The 26,178-nt window shown below is 42.7% G+C and overlaps 1 protein-coding gene across 4 annotated transcripts in view; it reads right to left on the bottom strand.

The window, feature by feature from the left end:
- Positions 1-26,178, bottom strand: part of LOC142255679 (kazrin-like) — a 130,315-nt gene that overhangs the window by 15,087 nt on the left and 89,050 nt on the right. For 3 of the 4 annotated variants that reach the window (XM_075327115.1, XM_075327119.1, XM_075327118.1), the window contains exons 4-5: positions 13,614-13,784; positions 8,731-8,814 (exon numbers count right to left, since the gene is read on the bottom strand). In XM_075327115.1, coding sequence (XP_075183230.1) covers positions 8,731-8,814; positions 13,614-13,784 — 255 coding nt within the window. The remainder of the gene's footprint in view (positions 1-8,730; positions 8,815-13,613; positions 13,785-26,178) is intronic. The other variant, XM_075327117.1, reaches the window with a different exon arrangement.

Raw genomic sequence — 26,178 nt, 5'->3', positions numbered from 1 at the left:
CAGCACACATTGCTATACGTGATACCCCGGGAACGACGAACAGCAGCTTAACTGCGTCCTCCGGAAACGAGGTGGGCGTGTCGTTAATGCGGCTGCTCTCCGCCCCTCCGCTTCTATTGGTTGGCTGCTGTGTGATGTCGTGACGGCGCACGAACCTCCCTCTTAAAGGTTGTTTGCCGCCCACAACGACATCGCTAGGAAGGCAAGTACGTGTGACAGGTGTTAGCGATATTGTACGCCACGGGCAGCGATATGCTCGTGACGCACAAACGACAGGGGTGGGTGCTTTCACGAGCGACATCGCTAGCGATGTTGCTGCGTGTAAAGCAGCCTTAATTTTACTTTCTCCAGGTCTTTCATACTTTGGTCTGTAAAGGTTTGAGTAGTAATTCTTGGCGTCCTACTAAAGTAATTCTGCTTGAGTAGGGCGCCAAGCCATGCAACATAAAATCAATTGATGAGCCAGTTTTCCCTCATCACTAGCCCACGATGGTCCGGTCCTATTCCTAGGGGTCAGTGACTCTTCTCCTATACTGTACTTGGCTGTGTTCGATGTCTGTGCTTTGAACAATCTTCTGCCTCTGGTTCACTGTAACCGTCTCAATTAATGCAGATTGCTTATTGATAATGTTTGACCACAAATTAAGCAGATTACCGGAGCAGTCAATCCAGCTTGTGTTCTTCTTAATAACGAGATTAGGCTTAATACTCTATTTAAGATTAATTGACTTAAGCTGCACAAAGATCTTGAAGCTGCCCTCGGCCTGTCACGGTCGGTAACAGAGCTGTAATGGGGCAGGTATATTGTGTGACAGTAGAGGGATGGCTGCCGGCTGGAATTTCATTTATAAGGAATAATTACCATTTGTATATTTGGATGTATAAATGTTTGCCCTTTCTCCTCAGTAGACAATATGGCCGTCAGGAGGGAGACATATTTGCAAACGGACAGGAGCTGATCTGAAGGGTAGCCACTAAACAGAAGTGTTCCAATCCATACAAGGTACACAGTTTCCATCTGGCCATTGCTAGAGGAAGATGTTGGGACCCCGGTAATGAAGGCTGGTCCCTAGGATCTAACATTCTTTATCTAAAGGGGCTGGTCATGTACGTGCACTACTTCATTAAAGTCCACAGAACTGATGGCAATGACAGAGAACAGCACTTGTCTATCTTGGTCAGCCTCATGTATATAGGATAGAGCAGCAGTAAGGACGAGCGATCACCTCTCCATTCCAACTCCTTTGGAATGGAGAGGTGTCCCCCCCCCCCCCATCATCATACAAAAGGCTTTGTTCAAATCCCTTAAAAAAAGGACCTATCATGTAAAAACATAATTAATTTGTATATATGGGGTTAGTCTGCAGGTTAGTATTGTTCTGATGCTGCACTGACTGACAGCCTGCTCTGTACTTATACACTGTAGAGTCAGCTTTCAGTTAGTGCAGGGGGTGTGGGTACAACCGCTGCACACTATGCACGTAGAGCCAGCTGTAAGTCAGTGCGGATACAGCCGCTGCACACTATGTACATAGAGCTGTCAGTCAGTGCAGGAAGTGCAGATACAGCCGCTGCACACTATGCATGTAGAGCTGGCTGTCAGTGCAGGGAGTGCAGATACAGCCGCTGCACACTATGCATGTAGAGCTGGCTGTCAGTGCAGGGAGTGCAGATACAGCCGCTGCACGCTATGCATGTAGAGCTGGCTGTCAGTGCAGGGAGTGCAGTTACAGCCGCTGCACATTATGCACGTAGAGCTGGCTGTCAGTGCAGGGAGTGCAGATACAGCCGCTGCACACTATGTACATAGAGCTGTCAGTCAGTGCAGGAAGTGCAGATACAGCCGCTGCACACTATGCATGTAGAGCTGGCTGTCAGTGCAGGGAGTGCAGATACAGCCGCTGCACACTATGCATGTAGAGCTGGCTGTCAGTGCAGGGAGTGCAGATACAGCCGCTGCACACTATGCATGTAGAGCTGGCTGTCAGTGCAGGGAGTGCAGTTACAGCCGCTGCACATTATGCACGTAGAGCTGGCTGTCAGTCAGTGCAGGGAGTGCAGATACAGCTGCTATACACGTACAGCCAGCTTTCAGTCAGTGCACGGGGTGCGGGTACAGCCGCTGCACACTATGCACGTAGAGCCAGCTGTAAGTCAGTGCAGGGAGTGCAGTTACAGCTGCCGCACACTATGCACCAAGTGGTGACTGAAAACATGCCAGTTCTCCCACTGATTTGAACACCAAGGCTGCTGGGAGGAATAAAGTCAATTTCCTCCTGGGAGCAGGGTTCTCAGTGTAGTGGTCACATGCCGTCAGAATACAATTAACCTGCTAGTTAATAGCAATTTACAGGACAGGCTCCTTTTAACAATTTTTTATATCGGCTGGAGCACTGTTTCTGCAGCCACCACTAGAGGGAGCTTAGGACTTTTCTGCAGATTTACAATGGAGTTCAATGTATAGACAGTATGCACAAGTCTCCCCCTAGTGGTGGCTGCAAGGAGCAAGAATTGGGCAACTTCTTTCCATATGCATAGGTATATGAAGGTCATACTGTTCTTGCTCGAGCCAATCAGGCCGCATATATCAGTTCTAGTTTCCGTGATGTACGGCAACCGGTTGTATTTTCCGCTTCGCCATTGCCTTCACCTTACGTCACACTCCGGGCTGCTGCCGTCCACCTCCAATCCACACTATCCAATACGACCGTTAAATGCCAAGACACATAAAATAATAATCCGACTTAAGACTTCACAAACTGAACAACCACTTTGTACACTTGTTCAATAAAACCTTAAAACACATTACACGTCTCCCAGAGCCCCGTGGCTCCACTTCTATCAATCTCTGCTGTGATTTCTCACAGGCGACAATTTTAACCCTGTATTCAGTCATGTCGGCATCATACGCTATCCTCAGTACTAGATAAGAGGATGCCACACACCAATCGCTCGGCGTCCCCGTGGAATTCTGCAGTTCTGGGATGGTCTGAAAAAAAAAACTAGGTCATTTTTACATAAAACGGTTAATCTAGCCCCTTAGATGTTCTGGATTCATTTATAGGCAGTGTGGGCGGTGAGGGCGTTTTTTTTGATGTTTAAAGCCGCCGTAGATGCATCTTTCAAAGCCGTGAAGGATAATAGCCGTCTGCTGGAGATATTGATTCTGGCCACAAGAGGGAGCATCAATCTTTCGAGACAAGGCATGCATTATGTATGAGGGAGTCTGGCTGTCAGTCGGCACAAAAGCAACAAACAAAAATAAGAAACAAAACAATGGCTGCACCAAAATAGGGAAAAAGTAACACGATAAAACAAGAACTGGGAAGAGTCTGTTTTCTGGAAAGTTCTTAAACATTTACAGAATAAAACTTGCACTTGGATATATAAGTGCAGCTCAAAAAAATTAGAAAATCATCAAAAAGTTAATTTCAGTAATTCAATACAAAAAGGGTATATAGAGTCATTACTCACAGTGATCTATTCCTATATATTATATAGAGTCATTACACACAGAGCGATCTATTCCTGTATATTATATAGAGTCATTACACACAGTGATCTATTCCTATATATTATATAGAGTCATTACACACAGAGCGATCTATTCCTGTATATTATATAGAGTCATTACACACAGAGGGATCTATTCCTGTATATTATATAGAGTCATTACACACAGAGCGATCTATTCCTGTATATTATATAGAGTCATTACACACAGAGGGATCTATTCCTGTATATTATATAGAGTCATTACACACAGAGGGATCTGTTACTATATATTATATAGAGTCATTACACACAGAGGGAAATATTTCTATATATTATAGTCATTACACAGAGGGATCTATTCCTATGTATTATATAGAGTCATTACACACAGAGGGATCTATTCCTATATATTATATAGAGTCATTACACACAGTGATCTATTCCTATGTATTATATAGTCATTACACACAGAGGGCTCTATTCCTATATATTATATAGAGTCATTACACATAGAGCGATCTATTCCTATATATTATATAGAGTCATTACACACAGTGATCTATTCCTATATATTATATAGAGTCATTACACACAGTGATCTATTCCTATGTATTATATAGTCATTACACACAGAGGGCTCTATTCCTATATATTATATAGAGTCATTACACATAGAGCGATCTATTCCTATGTATTATATAGAGTCATTACACACAGTGATCTATTCCTATATATTAGAGTCATTACACAGAGGGATCTATTCCTGTATATTATATAGAGTCATTACACACAGAGCGATCTATTCCTGTATATTATATAGAGTCATTACACACACAGTGATCTATTTCTATATATTATAGTCATTACACAGAGGGATCTATTCCTATATATTATATAGAGTCATTACACGCAGAGGGATCTATTCCAAGTTTTTATTTCTGTTAAGGTTGATGATTATGGCTTACAGCCAATGAAAACCCAAAAGTCATTATCTCAGAAAATTAGAATATTATATCAGACCAACTGAAAAAAAATGATGTTAAACTCAAATGTTGGCGCCTACTGAAAGGTCTGTACAGTAATGCCTCAATACTTGGTCAGGGCTCCTTTTTCATGAATTACTGCATCAATGCGGCGTGGCATGGAGGTGATCAGCCTGTGGCACTGCTGAGGTGTTATGGAAGCCCGGGTTACTTTGATAGCAGTCTTCAGCTCGTCTGCATTGTTGGCTCTGGTGTCTCAGATTCTCTATGGGGTTTAGGTCAGGAGAGTTTGCTGGCCAATCAAGCATAGTGATAATGTGGTTAGTAAACCAGGTATTGGTACTTTTGGCAGTGTGGACAGGTGCCAAGTCCTGCTGGAAAATGAAATTTTCATCTCCAAAAAGCCTGTCGGTAGAGGGAAGCATGAAGGGCTCTAAAATTTCCTGGTAGATGGCTGCGCTGACTTTGGTCTTGATAACACACAGTGGAGCTACACCAGCAGATGACATGACTCCCCAAACCATCACTGATTGTGGAGACTTCACACTAGACCCCAGCAGCTTGGATTGTGGCCTCTCCACTCTTCCTCCAGACTCTGGGACCGCGATTTCCACATGAAATGCAAGATTTACTTTCATCTGAAATCACCTTGGACCACTGAGCAACAGTCCAGTTCTTTTTCTCCTTGGCCCAGGTAAGACGCTTCTGGCATTGTCTATTGGTCATGAGTGGCTTGACACAAGGAACTTGTAGCCTATGTCCTGGATACGTCTGTGTGTGGTGGCTCTTGAAGCACAGTCTCCAGCAGCAGTTCACTCCTTGTGAATGTCCCCCAAATTTTTGAATGGCCTATTCTTAACAATCCTATCAAGGCTGCAGTTATCCCGGTTAAGCACTTTTTTCTACCACACTTTTTGCTTCCACTCAACTTTCCATTAATATGCTTGGATACAGCACTCAGTGAACAGCCAGCGTCTTTATCAATGAATGTTGGTGGCTTACCCTCCTTGTGGAGTGTGTCATTGACTGCCTCCTGGACATCTGTCAAGTCAGTCTTCCCCATGATTGTGTAGCCTACTGAACCAGACTAAGGGACCCTTTCAAATGCTTCGGAAGCCTTTGCACGTATTTTGGGGCAATTCTAATTTTCTGAGATAATGACTTTTAGGTTTTCATTGGCTGTAAGCCATAATCATCAACATTAACAGAAATAAACACTTGGAATAGATCCCTCTGCGTGTAATGACTATATTATGTGTTTCCCTTTTTGTATTGAATTACTGAAATAAGAACTTTTTGATGATATTCTAATTTATTGAGATGCACCTGTAGACAGAAGCAGTTTGCACTGTCATGGGTAATCCTATCACACATCCTGCAATACAATGAATAATTCTACTTAGACCTAAAATCAGAGACAGCATCCATTCTCACGGGGTGATGGTAGGATTACCTGCACCCACTAAGTGTCCCCGATGTGAAAGGCCGAGCAGACAAACCTTCAACCATTTGTAAGGTGGGGAATTTTTTGACTGTTCCACCAATCTCCCAAATGAGAAGTCATTTATTAAGTCTTGATTATATGAACTCTCTCCAACGACGTGTCCTAAAAGGTTATTGGCCAGGTGACATTTCTAGAAGTAGAAGACTGTGTAAACCACTAAAGTTATGAAGGACTCAGTCATCGCTCATTGCAGCTAAGGCTATGTGCGCACGCTGCGTTTTTTTGACGCTGCGTTTTTGGCCGCCAAAAACGCACCTGCGCCCGAAAAAAAACCGCATGCGTTTTTACCGCGATTTGGTGCGTTTTTGGGTGCGTTTTGCTGCGTTTTTGATCTCTGCGTTTTGCTGCGTTTTTCCAATGCATTGCATGGAAAGAATTGACATGTCCATTTTTTTTTTTCAAGCTCAAAAACGCAGCTTAAAAAACAGATGTGTGCGGACAGCAAAAATGAAAACTCAGACTTTGCTGGGGAAGCAAAGTCATGCAGTTTTGAGGCCAAAACCGCAACCGAAAAACGCGCAAAAACGCCGCGAAAAACGCACTGTGCGCACATAGCCTAACTGTGAGCTGCTTATCAGAGGAGAGGCATGGTCAGACCACTGCTCACAAGCCCAATAGTGCAGAGCAGTGATAATCACCTGGTGATAAAATCTTCATTTTAAGTAAAAAAAAAAACAAAAAACAAAAAAACAGACTGATAAGCGACATTGCTGAATTCCATGTTTTAACCCCTACATCATATGGTTCTCAGGTTACATACCAAAAACTTGCCGACAGATTCTCTTCAAGTAAAGCTTTTACTGGACTTGGACATTTTAAAATGTCTCCATGAACCATATCCAATGAAGAGCGCTTTTTCTTTTTAAATGCTCCCTATTTTGTGGAAAGTTTGTCCTCAGGAAGCGGATAAGATTTATTGCAGCAGGTGGTGCCGTATATCTCCCGCTGCAGTTGCAGATTCTCGGAGATGGAATTTCAGAACACATTTATTGTTTGTATCAGTCTAATAACTAATACAAACCCTATACAATTTTAACCCAGACATTTTATTTTAATTTTTTTCCACATGATTTTTGCAGGTGCATTTTGACTTTATTTCTAGTGAATATTTTTCAGTAGTGACTCATTAATAAACCGTGAAGAAAGATTATAAGACTTGAGGGACATTAGCTCGAAGTTTATACATCGATGCCAGATATATTTTTAAATTAATTGAACATATATAATGTGTTCCCCAAAAATAAGCCCTAGCGGGAATTTTCAGAGTAAGGCTTAAATATAAGCCCTACCCCGAAAAGAAGCCCTAGTTGCGGTTCAATAATTAAGTGTCCATGCAGCTTAAAAAAAAAAAAAAAAAAAAAAAAGAAAAATACTACAGGACACTTCATTATAGAAAGCAGACACCCCAAAAGAGAAAAGACAAACACCGCAATCGTACTCATCAGACCCCAAAACAGGAAGCTGTGGAATGCGACGACCTGTATCGCACTGCTGCGGGGACCTGTGGTGGAATGCATTGAGGGCCTGCAGTGGAACGCATCGATGTATTCCACAGCATTCCAGGTCCCAGGAGCGATGCAGATGTCTGTGCTCTGGTTAGTATTATTCTCCTGTGGGGTGTGTCTGCCTTTTTTGAGGGGGTAAATTTACTCCCAACCCATGCTACCCTGAAGAAAACTGAAGCCCTGCCCCAAAGAAAACTGAAGCCCTGCCCCAAAGAAAACTGAAGCCCTGCCCCAAAGAAAACTGAAGCCCTGCCCCAAAGAAAACTGAAGCCCTGCCCCAAAGAAAACGAAGCCCTAGTACATTTTCAGAGCAAAAAATAAAAGGACTGTCTTATTTTTGGGGAAACACAGTAAGTGCTTCCAGATAAGTAAAGTATCTTCATTTTGTGGGGATGAATGCAACAGACCTATATTTGGTATGTGACTTACTCATTTTGCAAGATACTAGTAACATGCAGCTTTCTTTCGTGAAGGACTGACTGCTTTCGAAGATTTCTGAATACTGGTATAAAAAAAAAAAAAAAAAAAAAAAAAGAGCACCACTCATTCCCACTAAAAGCAATGGGACCAGTACCACAAAATTTCCCTCCAACTTGAATGTAAATTGCACAGAGAACCAAGTCAGAGCATTGTAGGTTTTCTGAACGAGGCCTTCAGCATCTATAAATCTAAGAAGAATATTCGTATTTCCTCAATTTGTTAGTATTTCAGATTTTTATTCAAACTGTTTGGTCTTTTGATACTGATGATCCATTCTTAGCAGAGGTCCGCAATATCAGATTGCTAGGGGTCCGACACGCTGCACCCCTATATTCAATTGTATAGGAGCTGAGCTGCAGTGCTGTTCCGGCTCCATTTATGGGTCACATCCTGAATGGTTGGTATGCCAGGTGTCAGACCCCACAGATCTGATCTCGGTGACCTTCTCTTTAAGTATAATAGCCAAGTATACACCAACATCAGTTTGCTGGCAGTTATGCGTATGCCCCCTCCTCTGCCCCATTGTTACCAACGCATTGATTCAGTCCCATCAGTGTTATAACAATTGTGTGAAAATTTCAGGAGGATAGAGGTGCATGTGTTAGCCATAACAATTGTGCAGATTGATCCGATGATAAAAGGTGACAAACAAATAAAAAAAGAAAAAGAATTAAAAGAAAAAAAGTGCACAAAAAATTGGATTAAAAAAAAAAAAAAAGGAAAAAAAAAGAAGAGGTGTTTTCCCTAAGAACTTTAATCTTACCGCTATCCCTCTTGTGGAGGGCTCCTTCTCAATGTAGTGATCAAAAACACGGTATTCCTTTCTCTGGGCAACACACTTTGTTATCTGGAGAAACAGGTCACAAGCATGATAATCTAACTGGGATATACTTAAAACTAAGCCACAAGAAGGGGGAGGAGGAGAGGAGAGTAAAGAGACATGTTGTAAGTGAAATATATGTGAGTCAGGAACATTAAAAAAACATTAATAGAAATATCTTATGGTTACTCGGAGGTGAGCATTTTATATACAAGACGGTGAGGACCAAAACTTTACGGTGCATGGAGATTTTGAAGGATGTCAACCCCAAGAAACCACGTCTCCCAGTGTTTACAGCAGATTATAACCAAGTATCTACCATTGTCAAAGTGAAATTCTACTATTGCAGATTACTTTCAAATAATGTTAAACTTCTTAAGCATTTTTTTGGTCACTCGGAGTTGAAATTTGATGAATCAGGAAGAAGGGAGTCCAATCAGAATCCAGAATGGATTCTTGGACCCAACAGAGGACTTGATATTCGTGATCCAAACTTCCATCTATACAGAATATTTGCATGTCTACTTTCATGGCACACAAACTGGACATGTTATCGATAAGCATATTTGTAAGTCAATATTAAAAGGGGTTGTCCACCACTAGGACAACCCCTTCTGATTCCATGTTTCCACCAGGTAAAATAAAGCCTATCCTCATCTCCTGTATTGGCGCCGTTCCAACGGTGTCGCGGTTTGCCTTCCCGGGGCTCACATGATGTGGTGATATCACGAGAGCCAATCAGTGCCGGCTTCAGTCTCCCCGCCTTCGGACCAAACTAGTTAGTCAACGGGAAGGGAGCTTTGTGGCTGCGCTCATTTCCTGTTCATTGCTCCTGTGTTCGAAGGCGGGGAGACAGAAGAGACACTGATGGGACGTGGGGCTTGTGATGTCACATGGGCTCCGGCACCGCTGGAACGGCGCCGGTAGGGGAGAGGGGTATAGGCTTTATTATTTTACCTGGGGGAAACGTGGAATTAGAAAGCTTGTCCTATTAATGGATAACCCCTTTAAAGGCCACCATACACAAGACTAATGTTGGCTGAACTTGCCAGTATTGATAGGTTTGGCCAACAATCTAATGTGTATGAGGGCGCCAGATGACCTGGTGATCGGGGGAAAATGTCGATCGTGCATGTGCCATTTCAAACTGCCCATCGCATTGTTCTCCCGGATATTAGTTGAAGGCCAATGTGCCAGTCAAAGGCTTTCCCGTAGACGACACAGAAGTGGTCAGAACGAACACTACTGTGCATGGGAGAGTCATTGTGATAACTGTCGGCCAACGCATCGTTTGGCCAACAGCCATCTGTTGTGTAGAACGGGCTTAATGAATAGACCTTAGTGTCACATAGTTGGCTTCAAACTCTGCTCCAAACAGGGCTGTTTTCCAATGGATTTTTTGAGAAATCTGTTCTATTGGAGGCCTATAAGGCTGAGGCCACACGGGGATTAGTGCGAGTGCTCTCATGACACTCGGCTCACGCTCGCAGCACAGCAGTAGCCGAGTGTCATGCAACTGTGGCCCGATCCTGCGATCAGACCACAGCTGTGGAGGAAAGGGCCGCGCTGTGGAGGGGAGGGCCAGCGCTACTAGGTGAACCATTAGGTGGAACTTTGAGACATTATGTTGTTGATTTATACATAAGAAACTTCTCATTGCTGCAAGAAAGGATCTGGACACTGAGCAGAGTTGCGCCTTCATTTGCCCCAATGTTACCCCTTGCACATGTCTGTAGAGCACACCTTGAGGACACAGTTGACAGGTTTTACTCTAATTTTCAGTGATACAAGACATCCTTAAAAAGAGGATGTCCCATTAATAAAGTTAATTTTAATCCATAGATCTTAGAATAATATTTTCCATGTTTAAAAAAAAAAAATCTTCCTGTGCTGAGATAATCTTATATATGTGCCTCTGCTATGTACTGTGTAATGGCAGTGTCTGACCCTACAGGGACATGGTCTGATCATACCACATCTCCTGGGTCGGGGAGGAAGTATATAGATAGGATCACAGATGCTGCTTTTTGTGAGGTAAAACATGTTTAAAAACCCCAGGAAGACAAAAGGTTTTACCTCACAGAAAGAATCATTTATGATCCTGTGCTGTAATGTCTGTATTTTCCTGGGTCGGGGAGGACGCAAAACAGATGTGATATGAACACACCATGTCCAGTCAGACACGGGCATTACATAGCATGGACACATATATAAGATCTCAGTACAAGAACATTATTTTTAAACACATCCAATTGTGCATTTTATTCTAAGATTAGTGCTTAAAATGATTTGTAAAATTAATGGTGTTCATGAAAAAAACTTTTTAAGATATAACAAACCTTGTGAAGAAACAATCTTACCTGGTGGATAGATGTATAATTAACAAAAACATACAAATCACTGTATAATGGGACTAGTGATCGTAAAAATCCAGCACGTTTTCCAGGGTGAATACACAAACTTATTGAAACATCCAAATTAAAATCATGAATAAAAACCGCACATAAATGCCAGTGCGAAAAGCGTCGGGTTTTGCTATCCCCAGAATGTCCTGTTTTTTTAATTCTTCTACAATTTTAATTTAAATATTTCAATAAAAGTTTGTATTTACACTGGAAAAAAAGTGCTGGGTTTTCACAAATTTTTTAAGTCCCATCAATTCCTTTCCAACCTGGCATTATTCATCAGAGTAATTCCCATGGATTTATGCACACATTTAAGAGGTGGTGAGCTAAAAGCGCATTTTTATGGTGTGTGAATAAAAGGAATAGTGCATTATGTAAAAGTGTTCTCAAACTATGGAACGTCTGTTTGAATCCGCAGAACCTGGGTCATTCCAGTTGTTTAGGACTTTGTATCTTGTCCACCTTCTGTCGGCCATCACTGCAGACTTTTAACCATGTAGAAAATAGGAGGCCAACTAATTACATGGATAATTGCATGAAATGTCGCCTTATTATGAACCAACTGAGCTCCAATTATCTTGGAGTTAATGTGGATCACTATAAAACATTCTGATTAAGATCTCAGCTAAACGGCTCCTTTGGGAGCACTAACTTCCAAGCTAATCTCAACTATGTTATTAGGAAGGCTTGTGCTGGAAACAAATACCAGACCATTGGAACTGTCCTACAAACTCTGTTCCATTGTTTCGCTGAGCAAGGCCTGATGATCATTGGATAAAATGGTCAGATAATAAGTAATGGATTGCGAGATATGGGTTAGGGAGGTGGATCGTAGAAAAGGGTGCATTGTTCAATGTAGGCCACCGATAAAGGGGGTTGAGGTTGGCTGTGATGGAGTGAGGTCAATGTGGAAAGAGCCATGGAGTGGAGGGTTGAGCGTAAACCCAAGACCGGCTACAGCTTGGTACAGTCTTAGAGTTTAGGTGGGACTGGAGAGGAGCAGTAGAGAAGACCTCGTAGGGTTCGGGTCCGAGACATGGCGTAGTCAGCTCAGCTGTGTGGTGCACCAGACTGAATCTTGCTGTCCCTGAACGATGTAGTTACTATGGCTGTAGAGTGGAATGGGGCCCTCAAAGTGGGAGAATAGGGTTTCTTGAGAAAATAAAAGGAAAACCAGGTTCTTGAGAGCCGGCCCTGGCTGGCAGAGGCAGTTACGTGGGTAATAGAGCTCAGCTCAAGCCCTATTTTCCAGACTGATGCCAACAGCCTTGATTTTGCCAGGACAATCCGATTAATCGGATAAAAAAAATAAATAAATAAAATAAGGGGGTTTTGAAGGTACATCTCCGTAGTCATTGAAATTTTAGTATTTCGGAGAGACATGTTTTGGCAGCTGAGTCCTGTGTGACTTAAACAGTTCCGAAATGTAATAGTGCAATCTTAATTAAGATTTTACGTCCAAGTCCTAATTCTGTAACCAATTAGTGTCTTGTGACGCTAAAAGTGACCAAAACTAGAATGAATATTTGCCATGGTTTGTGCGATAGTGCTCAGTACAGTTAGCAGACGGGCAGGAAAAACTAGCAAAACCCGACCCACCTATTAGATACGTTGCACCTATCAATCAAATAACAGTGCATTTCACAAACTTTACTTGCCTGTATTTTAGAAAACTATACATCCGATCTCACAACTAAAAGGTATGTATAGAATCAGCATGATAGCGCCAGTATAGCACTGGCTTTAGGTTATATAGGAAACTCCTGGTGGTTGGTGCTCTAAGGGGATTTATAGCTATTGTCAAAGTCAGAGGTCCATGACTTGGGCCAACTATGTCCTGAAAAAAGTCCCACCACCGATTCTCACGGAGAGATTACCACGTGAGTGATTAGGTGTCAATGGAAGTTTTGGAAAGCAGCAAGATCAATAATTTACCTTTTATGATATCCTGACCGACATGTAAACAGTATTATGTAAAAATAAACCCCTTTAAGAAGATCATAGAACGTATTTGAAGTAGCAGAAGCTACGGATTCGGTGCTATGGCTGATTTTTCGAGGCTGCCACAAATAGTCATTTAGCAATTTCCTACTAATTAGGATTTTCTCAGAAAAAAAGGTGATGTATATAATCCTTTTATGTAACTGATAATTACATTGTGGATTAATCTTTTTTTTTCCTTGATTACAAACATAAGTATGTGCAGAGTTGGACTTTATTGAACCAGACGGATGGAAGAAAACTTGTGATTGTCCGTTATGGCTGAGTATAAATGTTGTACCTAATTGCAGTCGGGAATTAATCTGGACTGTCCCTTGGTCATGGGTGACGGTGTTGGGAATAAAATGAACTGTATATCTCTATGAATGGATGACAGGAGAACACCAGGGTTGAAAGAGAGAAATGTATTTCATATCTCACCATTGAAAGCTCAGCTTCGAGCTCCTTGATCCGATTGTCCTTCAAGTCCAACTGTGATCGAAGGGAACTGGCATGGTCCGTTGCTTCCTTGGCTTGGCGCCGCAGCTCCCACTTTTCCCGCTCTAAAAGATCTTTTTCTTTTGCTAAAACCTTAACTGCATCTTCACTTTCCTGAAAATAAAAAAAAGGAAGACTTGAAGATATTAGCTATTGACCTATTACGGTTCTTGATACCTCTCTTAAATATCCCACCACTCAAACTATGGAGCAGTTTCCCAGTATGCGCACAAGTAGTCTTTTTCTGGCGGATTCCATCTGGAACTTTCTTTAAAAAGTGGTAAAAAGAATCAACATATGCACAGCAACGTCAAAACTATTTGCTGTGAACATGTTCAGTCTTCTCACTTTTTCTTTTTAACTGCTCCAGGTTTTCAAAGTCATGAAGCACCTAAAAGAAGGACCTGGCCAATCTTCAGGTGGCTCTGCATTCCCTAAAATTAAACCCTGGGATTTTAACTTTCAGAGCCCTCTGATAAACAGAACAAAGGGGGTCTATCAATGTAGCCTACGAGAAGAGACCACCAATCCTCTGTGCCAGTGGACATGAGACCTTGCTGTCACCACCAGGAGGTCAACTCCATATGGGCTTGTATAGAAGAGACCACCAATCCTCCGTGCCAGTGGACATGAGACCTTGCTGTCACCACCAGGAGGTCAAGTCCATATGGGCTTGTATAAGATCCTACTGCCCTGAATTCAAGTAGAAGCCAATCAGTGCAATCACTGGTGGACACATATAGAAGAGGAACCTGTGCAAGAATAATATATGGGCCCTTTTCAGTCCAATAACTCATCAAAATGGCCAATTCCCCCTGCTTTGGAGGTAGAAATGTGCTCCTCAACTCTTGGTCCCCTATGTGACTACACAGGCTGCACCAATGATATGTCTGCTCCAAACTAGGCACTGTCCCATCAAAAGGGTGCAAAATTTATTATAATAATTATATTATAATAAATTATATATAAATAAATATATATATATTCAGGTGGTATGTGCACACTAAGTCTTTTTGCACATTTTTGGGGTGGAAACTAAGTTTGAGGATGTTTGAGAAGGAATTGGAGATTTTCCACTCAGATTCTTCTCCAAATACTCCTCAGAAAGGCTCAGTGTGCACATACCCAAAAAGTTTCAAAAAACACTTCACAATAACTTTAGGGAACGAAAGAACTGCTCCAAAAAAATGCCCCAAAGAAGGAGCATTTCCTAAAGAAGTTTCCACTAGCTAACTTGTAGCTTTTGTCTCCCTTAAAGGAAGGTGTCGCGTTTTTTCATTTTTGCATTAATAATAGGGATTGTGAAATCAAATATTTTTAATACAAAATTAAAAAAAATCATTGTTTAGTTTTTATTTAATTCTATTTAAACTGAAGCACTGGGGGCTGCCATCTTGGATTTGGTGTTTGTAACGACAGTTACTCACATCCTGTATGGCAGCCCCCTGTGCATAGAAGACAGTGGTCGGATTCTGTCCCTATATTGTAACAGAGAAGGCGTCTGCTGTGACCTGGACGCACCCCCTGGGCTGTCCATATCACACCAGAGTGAGGAGATCAGTGCCATCTTTGTGGATCACACGGCGTATGCTGTGTGCTCCACTTTCCCCCTGTCACCCGCTGAGATGTGGGAGTACCGATGCCAGTCATTGCACAGTTACTGATCTTGGCGTGCTGCTCCCCACTCTGCCGTTCAGCCCCCCTCCCGCTCCGATGCTGACACCACCGCCGCTCACCACATGTGCTCACCTCGGGCCTCCATCCGCTGCTGGTATTGTGATCGCTGACAGGACATCCTGCCAGGGGCGCAGGTCTGAGGGGAGTGCATGCGGCTGGAAGCTGTGATCTGTAGCCTGAACGGCACTGCACTACGGATCACCCCTCCTCACCGTATGTCACCTCGGACCTCCGATCCCGGCCAGAAGCACAGTATATGGGGGCGCGACATACAGTGAGGCATAGGGAGACACGTGTTTTTGGTGCATTTGTTTGGCCAGAAGGTATGTTTTTCGGTGCAGAAAAAGTCTGCAGGGTGTGTACAAACCTTATAAAACTTCCTGTACCTAAAAATTGTTTGACAGCAGTGGACAACAACACTCATGCTATTACAAAAAATGAAATACCGTAAGTTTTTTTTATCCTTTAAATGGACAATAATATTTAAAAACTAATGTGGATAAATATAGGAAATGTGAAGTGTAGGCAATCAGTAAGAAAATGTGCAGATTTCAGATGTCTTGCAAACAGTTTCAGGTCCAGTGGTTCTCTATCTGCTCGCTCAATTTCAGACAGAGGCAATGTGCTCCTGGGTATACGGCGTTACAACGTTACTTGTCTCGCTTTCATTAAGTGATGCAGTAAGAACGAATGAGTTGGTGCCTTCAATTGCACTGCCGGGCTTTAGCGAGATGTCTCAGTTCATAGACAAGGACCGGCTCCAAATTGACCATGTTCAATCAATAATAGGAAAAAAAAAAAACCAACTATGTAATGTTTGTTTCATAATAATATATATATATATATATATATATATATATATATATATATATATATATATATATATATATATATATATATATATATATATATACACACACACACACACACACACACACACACACACAGATATCCATGAAAAGAGACCACCAGTTCCATATTTATCGGTTGTGAGCAAAAATAATATAGTTTTCAGGTGCGGATTGTGAAACGTGTCTTTTTCCCATTTCCGCTCTTAGCCCAAAAGACTAAAGTTACATTCCCAGACATATTGCAATATTAATAGTTTGATTTCTCATACCCTAACCCCATGCCAAGACAAAATGTACAGCTTTTCCTCTTATTTTATTCCCAATACTCCCCTTAGAATTTTTTTTGTTTTTTTTAAAAACCCCTTCATACTGGTTTCAGAGATATGGACCTCTTTATTTAATGCGAATTTATACAAGGTAGAACGCTCACAGGATCCTCCTGGGCGGGTCTTTAGGCCACGCCTCTTAGGTACAGCCCATGAAGATTAGAATAAAAAAGCATATTTCTCAGTAACCATATGTAAAAAAAAACCAAAACAAAAAAAAACACAGGTATACGTGGGAGCAGCAGGAATAAAATAGAAAAAAACCCCCAACAAACTGGTCCTCTTAAACAGGTTTTCTCATTATTGATCTTCATGAGCTCATAGTGCCTCGGTTTGCCGGCTTCCTGCTTGCCAGAGAAGGGGAAGGTTTCCTCCACTCTTGATAATTGACAGTCTAGTCCAGGCTGATGACTTGGCTAAGCCGATACAGCTAGCTCAGACATCTGACTTTGCAGCATAGTAAAAAAAGCAGAGGCACCAAACCTTGTCAGATACAGAGATTCAGCCAGCTTAAGAGCAGTGTCTGCAAGGATTTTCTAGGGGAGTGTGGTTATGCCTCTCTATTGTTACTCCCCTTGCAGTGTCAGACTGGAGTGCCTAGGGCCCACAGGAGGAATGGACTCCATAGGGACCACCCTACTGCTACATTTCACCTGGTCATACTTCAGCCTAATGCACTTTAAGTGAGACAAGGAAAGGCATCATTCATACATCAGTATTTTTGGCCAATATTTCATCCGTATTTTTGGCCAATAGTTCATCCGTATTTTTGGCCAATATTTCATCCGTATTTTTGGCCAATAGTTCATCCGTATTTTTGGCCAATATTTCATCCGTATTTTTATGCCAAAACCAAGAGTCTCTCCAAAACTCAGAACAGTGAAATGTTAAATTTTGAGGCCGCCCTCGCCTGAGCACCCTTTCCATGAAGCTTTCCTCTCTTTTAAAAAAAAAAAAATCAGAGTCCCTTTTAATAAAGAAATATGAGGTTCTACCTAAACCACGGAGGATGAATGCTCACATCAGAGGACCCGCACGGTGGGTACACCACACCATCATCTCCTCTGTGCCGTAAACAATCAATGATCAATCTGTGCAGTCGCGTGGATTAAGTTCCGCAGTGGTAAAATGCCAAGCATGTAAAATGTGGAATGAAAGGATGTTCGAAAAGGAATTAGATGGCACCAAGAAAATTTCATGTTGCTAAGGAGTCTTAATATCATCCAGTGAAACATTAGTCCCCGAGTGAAGGGAGAATGGCTTCCAGATGTTCCAGGTTTATGTCATGTAAATAAAAATGACGAACAGCTGCTATACATGACCTTGAAAGAAAATCTGGCAAATTGTTTTTTTTGGTGGGGGTGGAGGCGGAAGCTCATAAAATATATAAAATTTTACTAAACCCATATTTTAGATTAGATACTCATGTTTTTAGAAAGCACAACAGTACTTAATAAAGACCAATATTAGTCATAAACGTCCAATTAACCTAGTCAGCCTACATTCACGGCTCTCATTTCACTGCTTATGGTGGCATTATAGCTCAGGTGGGCAACTACCGATGTTTGTCGCTCACTGCTTCTCTCCTCCCCATAGCGCTGCATAGCCACACCAAGAAATCCTGGTTACTATAAGAAATACTTTGGGACCAATTTGACAACACGAATATGTCCTGTCTCTTATATACAAGTCATGTCTACAAGATGGCCTGCACTGCTACTGGAGAGTAGTGCACAGCAACAGTGCTCCTCCATCATGCATGGCAAAAAAAAACCCCAACGAGTCTACCCGACCCCTGCAGACCCTGGTAGTAGTACTTATTACTCTCCCAACATTTAGCAGTAAAGCCTCCCGAATTGTACCGTTCCTCCTCTTTGATTGCCCATGCTTTAGTATAGACCTATTCTGGTTTCTCTAATCCCTGGCGGTCAACTAGGTTATCCAGGAGAGGGCACATCTGTTCACTCACTAACCCTTTAATTTTACATTTTTACTAGTGTTGAGTGAGCACTACCATGCGCAGGTGCTCAGTACTGGTAACTAGTGCTGAGTGAGCACTACCATACGCGGGTGCTCAGTACTCGTAACTAGTGAAGAGCGAGTACTACCACGCTCCGTGCTCGTAACTAGTGATGAGCAAACACTACCATACTCGGTACTCGTAACTAGTGATAAATGAGCCAACAGCAGGGAGACGAAAAATCGACCGCAAACAGCTGCTATGCCAAACAATTTCTTTTATTTAGACGATTTTCTCCATAGGTGCAGGTAAAAATGCGGGAGGTGGCTTGGATGCGAGTCCCTCCACAGGACGACGGCCGTTTCGTCTGTAAGTCAGACTTCTACGGGTCCACTAAGAGAAAATCGTCTAAATAAAAGAAATTGTTTGGCATAGCAGCTGTTTGCGGTCGATTTTTCGTCTCCCTGCTGTTGGATCCCCTAGCTGTCTGCTACCGACCAGCACGCTGCGCCTGAAACCAGCGCCACATGATAACCATCAGCACGTGAGCCACTGAACCAAAAGGTAAATTGAGGGCAGGCAGTGCAGGACTTGTTCTCGTTTGGCTGCAGTGATAAATGAGCACTACCATGCGCCGTACTCGTAACTAGTGATGAGAAAACACTACCATGCTCGATACTCGTAACTAGTGATGAGCGGGCACTACCATGCTCCGTACTCATAATGAACATTTGGACGCTCAGACAGGCTCGAATTGTGTACTGCCATTAATGGAACTAAATAGGAAGATCTTCCAGAACAATGCTAGATTTTCCCATTGACTTCTATTATACTTGGTACAAGAGAGTCGAGCCCATCTACATACATGTACCAATCACTTTTGCATGGTAGTGCTCGCTCATCACTAATGCCAACCTTCCAAAAAAACGGCCATCCAGTCATGGAGGAGTTAGGACTAAGAGGACGGCTGACTATCTTAAACAGTGGCTCTCTGTCCTGGTAAAGCATGAGACCATCTAACTTACCCCTTTAAGGTAAAGTGCTCTAGTAAGGAACTTGTTACCTTGTACATGCAGACCAATCTGTGGACATTGTATATAGAGAAGGAGAAGCTGAACGATATATAGAAATGTTGAAAACCTACTTTATAAAACTTGTATTAACTAAAAATTCCATGTGTTTATGTACATGAGTCCAGTGTGATGGCCTACTCCGTGATTGACAGCTAGCTCTGCATGCACAGGGGAAAACAGGCAGTCATTGAGTAGGACCGCCCACTGGACTACCATGCACACAAATACCAGGGATTTCAAAGAATAAAATACAAGTTTTACTGAACGTTTGCCAACAAAAATATATATCAATGTGATCGGTTCCTCCTGCTCTATAACATCCCGCTGCAGATCAGATACCATGTTCAATATGACCGATTCCCTTTAAGGTTTCTGTACACGAATAGTAGAAGGTGATCAGCGTTTACCAAGAAGGAACAAAGCTTTGGCATCTAAACACCAACAGGAATGGCTTAAAAAGGTAAGACATTAGTGTGGGGAATTTTATACACCGAGGTATACACGTAAACTTGCTGCCACCTGTAAATGGCACAACAAGATGGCACAAGAGGGGCCAATCTGTGCTGAAAGGTCTTCTCTGTGCCCATTTTAGGAGAATCGCTTCATTGTATATGGATCTACTTCATTTCTTCATTCACAATGGCCTAGAGCAGAACAGCTGTACAGACACGTTTCCTTCCAAATCCATTTTACTCAGACTTTTCTGACAATTTATTTTACCAACGTGCGTTTCATGTAAATGTCGGCTGTCGGTTGAGAACAGTCCTAGCGTCGCAACAGAAAAAGTTGCATCTTTTTAAATGAAAGGATTCAAAACAAAAACCTTCAATATTTTTTTAATAAAATTTTCATACCAAACCCTATAATATCCCTCCTTGCTTACAGGTTCAGTAAAGAACATCTCTCTAGACTACAGATTGGTCACAAATTGGGGAAAGAAGGAAACGAGGAGGACAGATTTCACTTTTGGATGCGTGGCAACCTGGGTGCTACTTGCACTTACTAGATCCCACAACGCCATGACGTCGCAAGAGCTAGTTTAGTCATTGCAATTCAACAAAACAATGAGTTGGTAGAGGGCCCCTATTCACACCCAGGGATCACCGATGGCACATATGTTGAAGCAGTACATGAAAGAAAAAGAATGTGCCAAACACGGGGATCACCATATAAACTAATATTGTTTAAATGGTGATCCCACCATCTTTGGCACATTCTTTTTATTTTTCATATGGTGATCCCACCATATTTGGCACATTCTTATTGTTTATATGGTGCTCCCACCATGTTTGGCACATTCTTATTGTTTATATGGTGATCCCCAGTGTTTGGCACATTCTTCTTTTATTGTTTATATGGTGATCCCACCATGTTTGGCACATTCTTCTTATTGTTTATATGGTGATCCCCAGTGTTTGGCACATTTCCATTGTTTATATGGTGCTCCCACCATGTTTGGCACATTCTTTTTATTGTTTATATGGTGATACCACCATGTTTGGCACATTCTTCTTTTATTGTTTATATGGTGATCCCACCATGTTTGGCACATTCTTCTTATTGTTTATATGGTGATCCCCAGTGTTTGGCACATTTCCATTGTTTATATGGTGCTCCCACCATGTTTGGCACATTATTTTTGTTGTTTATATGGTGCTCCCACCATGTTTGGCACATTCTTCTTTTTATTGTTTATATGGTGCTCCCACCATGTTTGGCACATTCTTCTTTTTATTGTTTATATGGTGCTCCCACCATGTTTGGCACATTCTTTTTATTGTTGTGTATATGGTGCTCCCACCATGTTTGGCATATTCTTTTTATGTGGCAAGAAAAAAAGGGAAAAACAGCCAGCACCAAAAAAACAAGAATATTTTTTTTTTTTTTTTTTTTTTTTTAAAATGAAGAAATAAAGAAAAGTGTGCGCCAAAGTGGAATAAAAAACATGGCAGTACCCTTACATGATTCAGACCTTACAGGGTCCTTAGTCATAGGCGTGTGACGAACTACAGAGTCAGCAGACAAGTGATAACATGGGGAGTCTTCGTATACATTGTGATATCATTAGTGTTTCAAGGGGCTTCGTGAATTTAAAAACAACTTTAATTAGTTTGTGGATTCGCTCTGGCAACTTTTATTAAAAACCCTGATTTTATATTCATTCTAGATTCCCCCGCTCTGCTGTGTATTCATAGGCGTAGACAGAATTGCTTTTTTTTCCCCTTTCCTTTTGCCTGGGGAGATGACACCAAGCTGCTCTTTGGATATTTTGCTATCTACTACGCAGAATGCGGAGAAGCTCATTCATATCCCAGGGCAACAACATTAACATGGCTGCCTGATAAATGCAAGACACAAGTAGAGAAGCAGAAGGCGGCCTGAATCCCAATACATTAAAGGTGTCATAATTCTCCAATAACCACCACGGCACCTACGTGGACAGGTGCTGCAAATATAGCAAAAAAATCACGAGTCACCACCTTTATTAGGTGTTTGTCTTCATTTAAGTAGCTTCTAATCTGCTGCTTTTCCGTGATCCATTTGCCTGCATTGATATCAGAACATACTTATTTGGAGTACTGACGCTGGCAGTGAAAGGGTCACAGCCATCTCCTTTTGAGTGCTGTGCTTACCAGAACAATCAGCTGCAGCAGCTTATCTGAAATGCAAGGGCTCAGACAGTCATCAATTTTTTGTCGTACGAGTACTATCCTCATCTTTCATGGATGGCACTTGTACCCATCATAATCTATGGAGCAGTCTTTAGCAAGTCATTGGTAGGCTTGGAGATGTGTTTGAAGTCGTTATGTTGGAATACTGGGCTGCAGCCCAGTTTACGAATTGAGGGGGATCATGCTCTACGTCAGTATGTCATAGTACATGTTGGAATTCATGGTTCCCTCAATGAACTGTAGCTCCCCAGAGCTGGAGCACCCATCAGCCCAAAGCCATGACACTCCCACCACCATACCTGACTGTAGGTAGGACACACTTGTCTGAACTCCTCACCTGGTTGCCACCACACACGCTTGACACCATCTGAAACAAATAAGTTTATCTTGGTCTCATCAGAGCACAGGACATGGCTCCAGTAATCCATGTCCTTAGTCTGGCTTTCTTGTGCATCAGCTTTAGAAGAGGCTTCCTTCTGGGACGACAGCTATGCAGCCTAATGTGATGCAGTGTACAGCGTATGGTCTGAGCACTGACAGGCGGACCCCCAAACCTGTAACTTCGGCAGCAATGTTGGCAGCACTAATACGTCTATTTTGAAACGATGACCTCTGGCATGGACACTGAGCATGTGCACTCAACTTCTTTGGTCGACCATTGTGAGGCCTGTTCTAAGGGGAAACTGTCTTGTTAAACCACTGTATGTTTTTGGCCACCATGCTGCAGCTCAGTATCAGGGTGTCGGCAATCTTCTTATAACATTGGCCATCTTTATGTAGAGCAACTTTCAGATCCTCAGAATTCTTTGCCATGAGGGGCCATGTTGAACTTCCAGTGACCAGTATGAGTGTGTGTGTGGGGAGAACACCAAATGTAACACACCTGCCACCATTCACACCTGACACCTTGTAACACTAATGAGTCACAGTTTCACTTAGGGGTGTAATCATTTTTGTTGCCAAAATCGTGACTCTTGGTGACCATAGACTGCGAGATGTCATGCTAATGAAGGTGTCAGATATTTCTTTTCTCTCTCAGCTGAGTAATATGAATCCGATTGGTTACTAGGGAAGTACAGCTTAAAACCTTCATAAAAAGATAGGTATCCATAGTAACCAGTTTATTTTTTATTTATTTTTTGGTGCGGCATGTAAAATATTTCTTATATACGACAGGCCAAGAAAAACAACCCTAATTCCTTTTTTGTGGATCTTGGGCTACTTTCACACTTGCGTTATTTTCCTTCAGTTGCAATCTGCCGTTTTGGAAAACAGCGGAATCTGTTAACTGATTCCGCTGCTTCCCATAGACTTGTATGGACAACGTATTGCAAGTGATGGACCTGCGTTGCTTCCGCTGGCCAACGCTGCGTTACTTCCGCCGGGCGGAAGGAACGCAGCATGTAATGTTTTTTGAGCAGCGGAATCCGTAGCCTTTCGCTGCGCATGCTCTCTCTGGCTCCCTGCACACATAACCAGGGTACACATCGGGTTACTAAGCAAAGTGCTTTGTCTAGTTACCTGATATTTACCCTGGCTAAATGTGCAAGGAGCCAGCGCTAAGCGGTGTACGCTGGTAACCAAGGTAAATATCGGGTAACCAAGCAAAGTGCTTTGCTTAGTTACCAGATATTTACCCTGACAACGTGTGCAGGGAGCCCGACACCTCTCCGCTCGGCTCCACCCCTTCCCGCGTGCATGTATGTATACACACACACACACACACACACGTCCCCAGCCATGCAGTCCCCGGCACTGACGTCCTCAGCGCCATGGCCCCGCTCGGCTCCACCCACCCCGCCTCCCACACACATTCTCGGCGGTCGAATGATCAGCTGATCACCTGGCGACTGGCTGCTGTGAGCGATCAGCTGATCACCCGGCGACCGGCTGCTGTGAGCCATCAGCTGATCGTTCACAATAGTCTGCCGCCGGTAAAACTGTAAAGCGAAAGGAAAAAAAAAAAAAAAGCAGATTCCGTTGTTTTGTACATTCCGCTGCATCCGTTGTGCCACTAGATGCAACGCATCTGTTGCATCCGTCACACAATGCAATGAAACGGATGCTGTTCAACGCAAGTGTGAAACTAGCCTTACTGGATAGTTGTTCTGGTGATATGCGGGCTGTTGGGATCATTTTGGCAGTCATTTAATATGGCTTCTCATAATGACCTCCTGGACGTCTGCACTAATGATAGGTGTGAACACGAGGTAATTATTTTTTTGCGCCATCTGGCACGGATCTGGTTTTATGCCATTTCCACTCCGAACATTTATACTGTTTGCTGGAAGGAGAAGGTCCAGAAACTGTCTAGTGGTAAAGGAGTGTGTGTGTGCGTGCGTAGGCCTCCATCTTTGTAGTCTCAAATATGGCCACCAGAACAACACTGCGGCCGTTCACTAAGACTCTACTTAACCGGCATGGAAGGATACGAGGGGTCATATTTGTTTGTCACTACTCTAGTAGAATGAGGGCCAGGCTCGTTGCTTGCTTCGTTACTATATCACTACATTACCATAGCAACCAAGTTGGGGCCAATATGTCAGAATTTGCCATCGAGTCTTTACTTTAAAAGAAATTTAAAAAAAAAAAAAAAAGACGCAGTGTGCTCCTGTGTCTCCTCTGAGAATTACAATGAGGTATTTTTTTTTCCTTGCTCGGATGCCGAGCGGCCAGTCCTGTCCGCCTCTGGCTGTCATTGCAAGGCATGACAGGACTTCATCTGCTCCAGGTGAGGAGTCACAGGCAAAATCCATGGACACTATTTTTATACATAAAAATAGACATTCAGAAGTGACATTTTTCATGTTTGTCACCTAGAAGACCTGTTTTTATGGCACAAAGATTGTGCGTTTCATTCTTATAGTGCACGTTATAGGAAGTTTTCCAAATTTAAGGCTCCCCATAGGGCTACCACTAGGAATTTCAAGGCCCCATACTTGCAAAATTTACGGGCCCCCTTGGACTCCACCCACGCTCCAACCCAGCTCTGTCTCCACCCCTCAAGCCTTCCAAAGTCTTACCTCCACTCTTAGATGTGTATACACACACACACACACACACACACACACACAGTGTCATGGTCACAAAGGTTAGCACCCTTGAGATTGTTCCAGTAAATGAAGTGTTTCCCTCAGAAAATTAATACACCTACACCACCCCTTTCCATAATACACCCTCTACACCTCCCTCCATAATGCACCCTGCTGCGGCTGTGACTGGGGTCCGGTGAAAAGGGGGGCCCAGCCAAGTCCGGGGTTTGGTAAACCCAAGTAATTACCCCGGGCCCCATACTCCAGTCATTGTTGTCATGCCTTAGATGGCTGAATGATGTTTCAGCCGGCAGCCATCTTGGCCAAATCTCCCATAAACAGGAGTGCCCACTCTGGGAGAACAGAACAAAAGGGGTCAGACATGCCAGATCCTTAACTCCACTGACAATCATTCGTTGGGGGCCCCAATACATTGATATCAGCGGGTTCGGTCGATGTTAGTCTAATGATTATGGTGGTGCCTTACACATTCATGGCCTATTCTTGTTAGAAAATATCAGTATATGGCAGTCCGAAAAAGTGAGGTGGTCAAGTAGGGTTCCAATCTTATAGAAAAAATTGACGTAAAGCTCAGCGCTCAGAAAGAATATGCAGAAAAGAAATTTTATTTCGAAGGATCCAAAATAATTTTTAGCGTTTTGGTCTAATGCCTGGACCTTCATCACAATGGGGTGCATTGTGCAGAGCACAATGGTAGAAAGTGTCCGGTACGGCACTGTAGGAAGGATAGGTCATTAATATTGATAAGTGGGGAGTGACCTGGCAGTGCCATATGCCCTTCATGGTTTGTGCAGGCACAGCAGACTGGTCCGGTATAAGCCAGGCACCATGGCTCATTAAGTGACTGGGAAACGCTGGAATATGAATGGAAAGTAGAAGTAAAGAATTCTTTATTT

Source organism: Anomaloglossus baeobatrachus, chromosome 11 (assembly GCF_048569485.1).
Source record: "Anomaloglossus baeobatrachus isolate aAnoBae1 chromosome 11, aAnoBae1.hap1, whole genome shotgun sequence".
Taxonomy (NCBI): Eukaryota; Metazoa; Chordata; class Amphibia; order Anura; family Aromobatidae; genus Anomaloglossus; species Anomaloglossus baeobatrachus.
The sequence above is the reverse complement of the archived record's forward strand: the minus strand, read 5'-3'. Positions and strand labels throughout refer to the sequence as shown.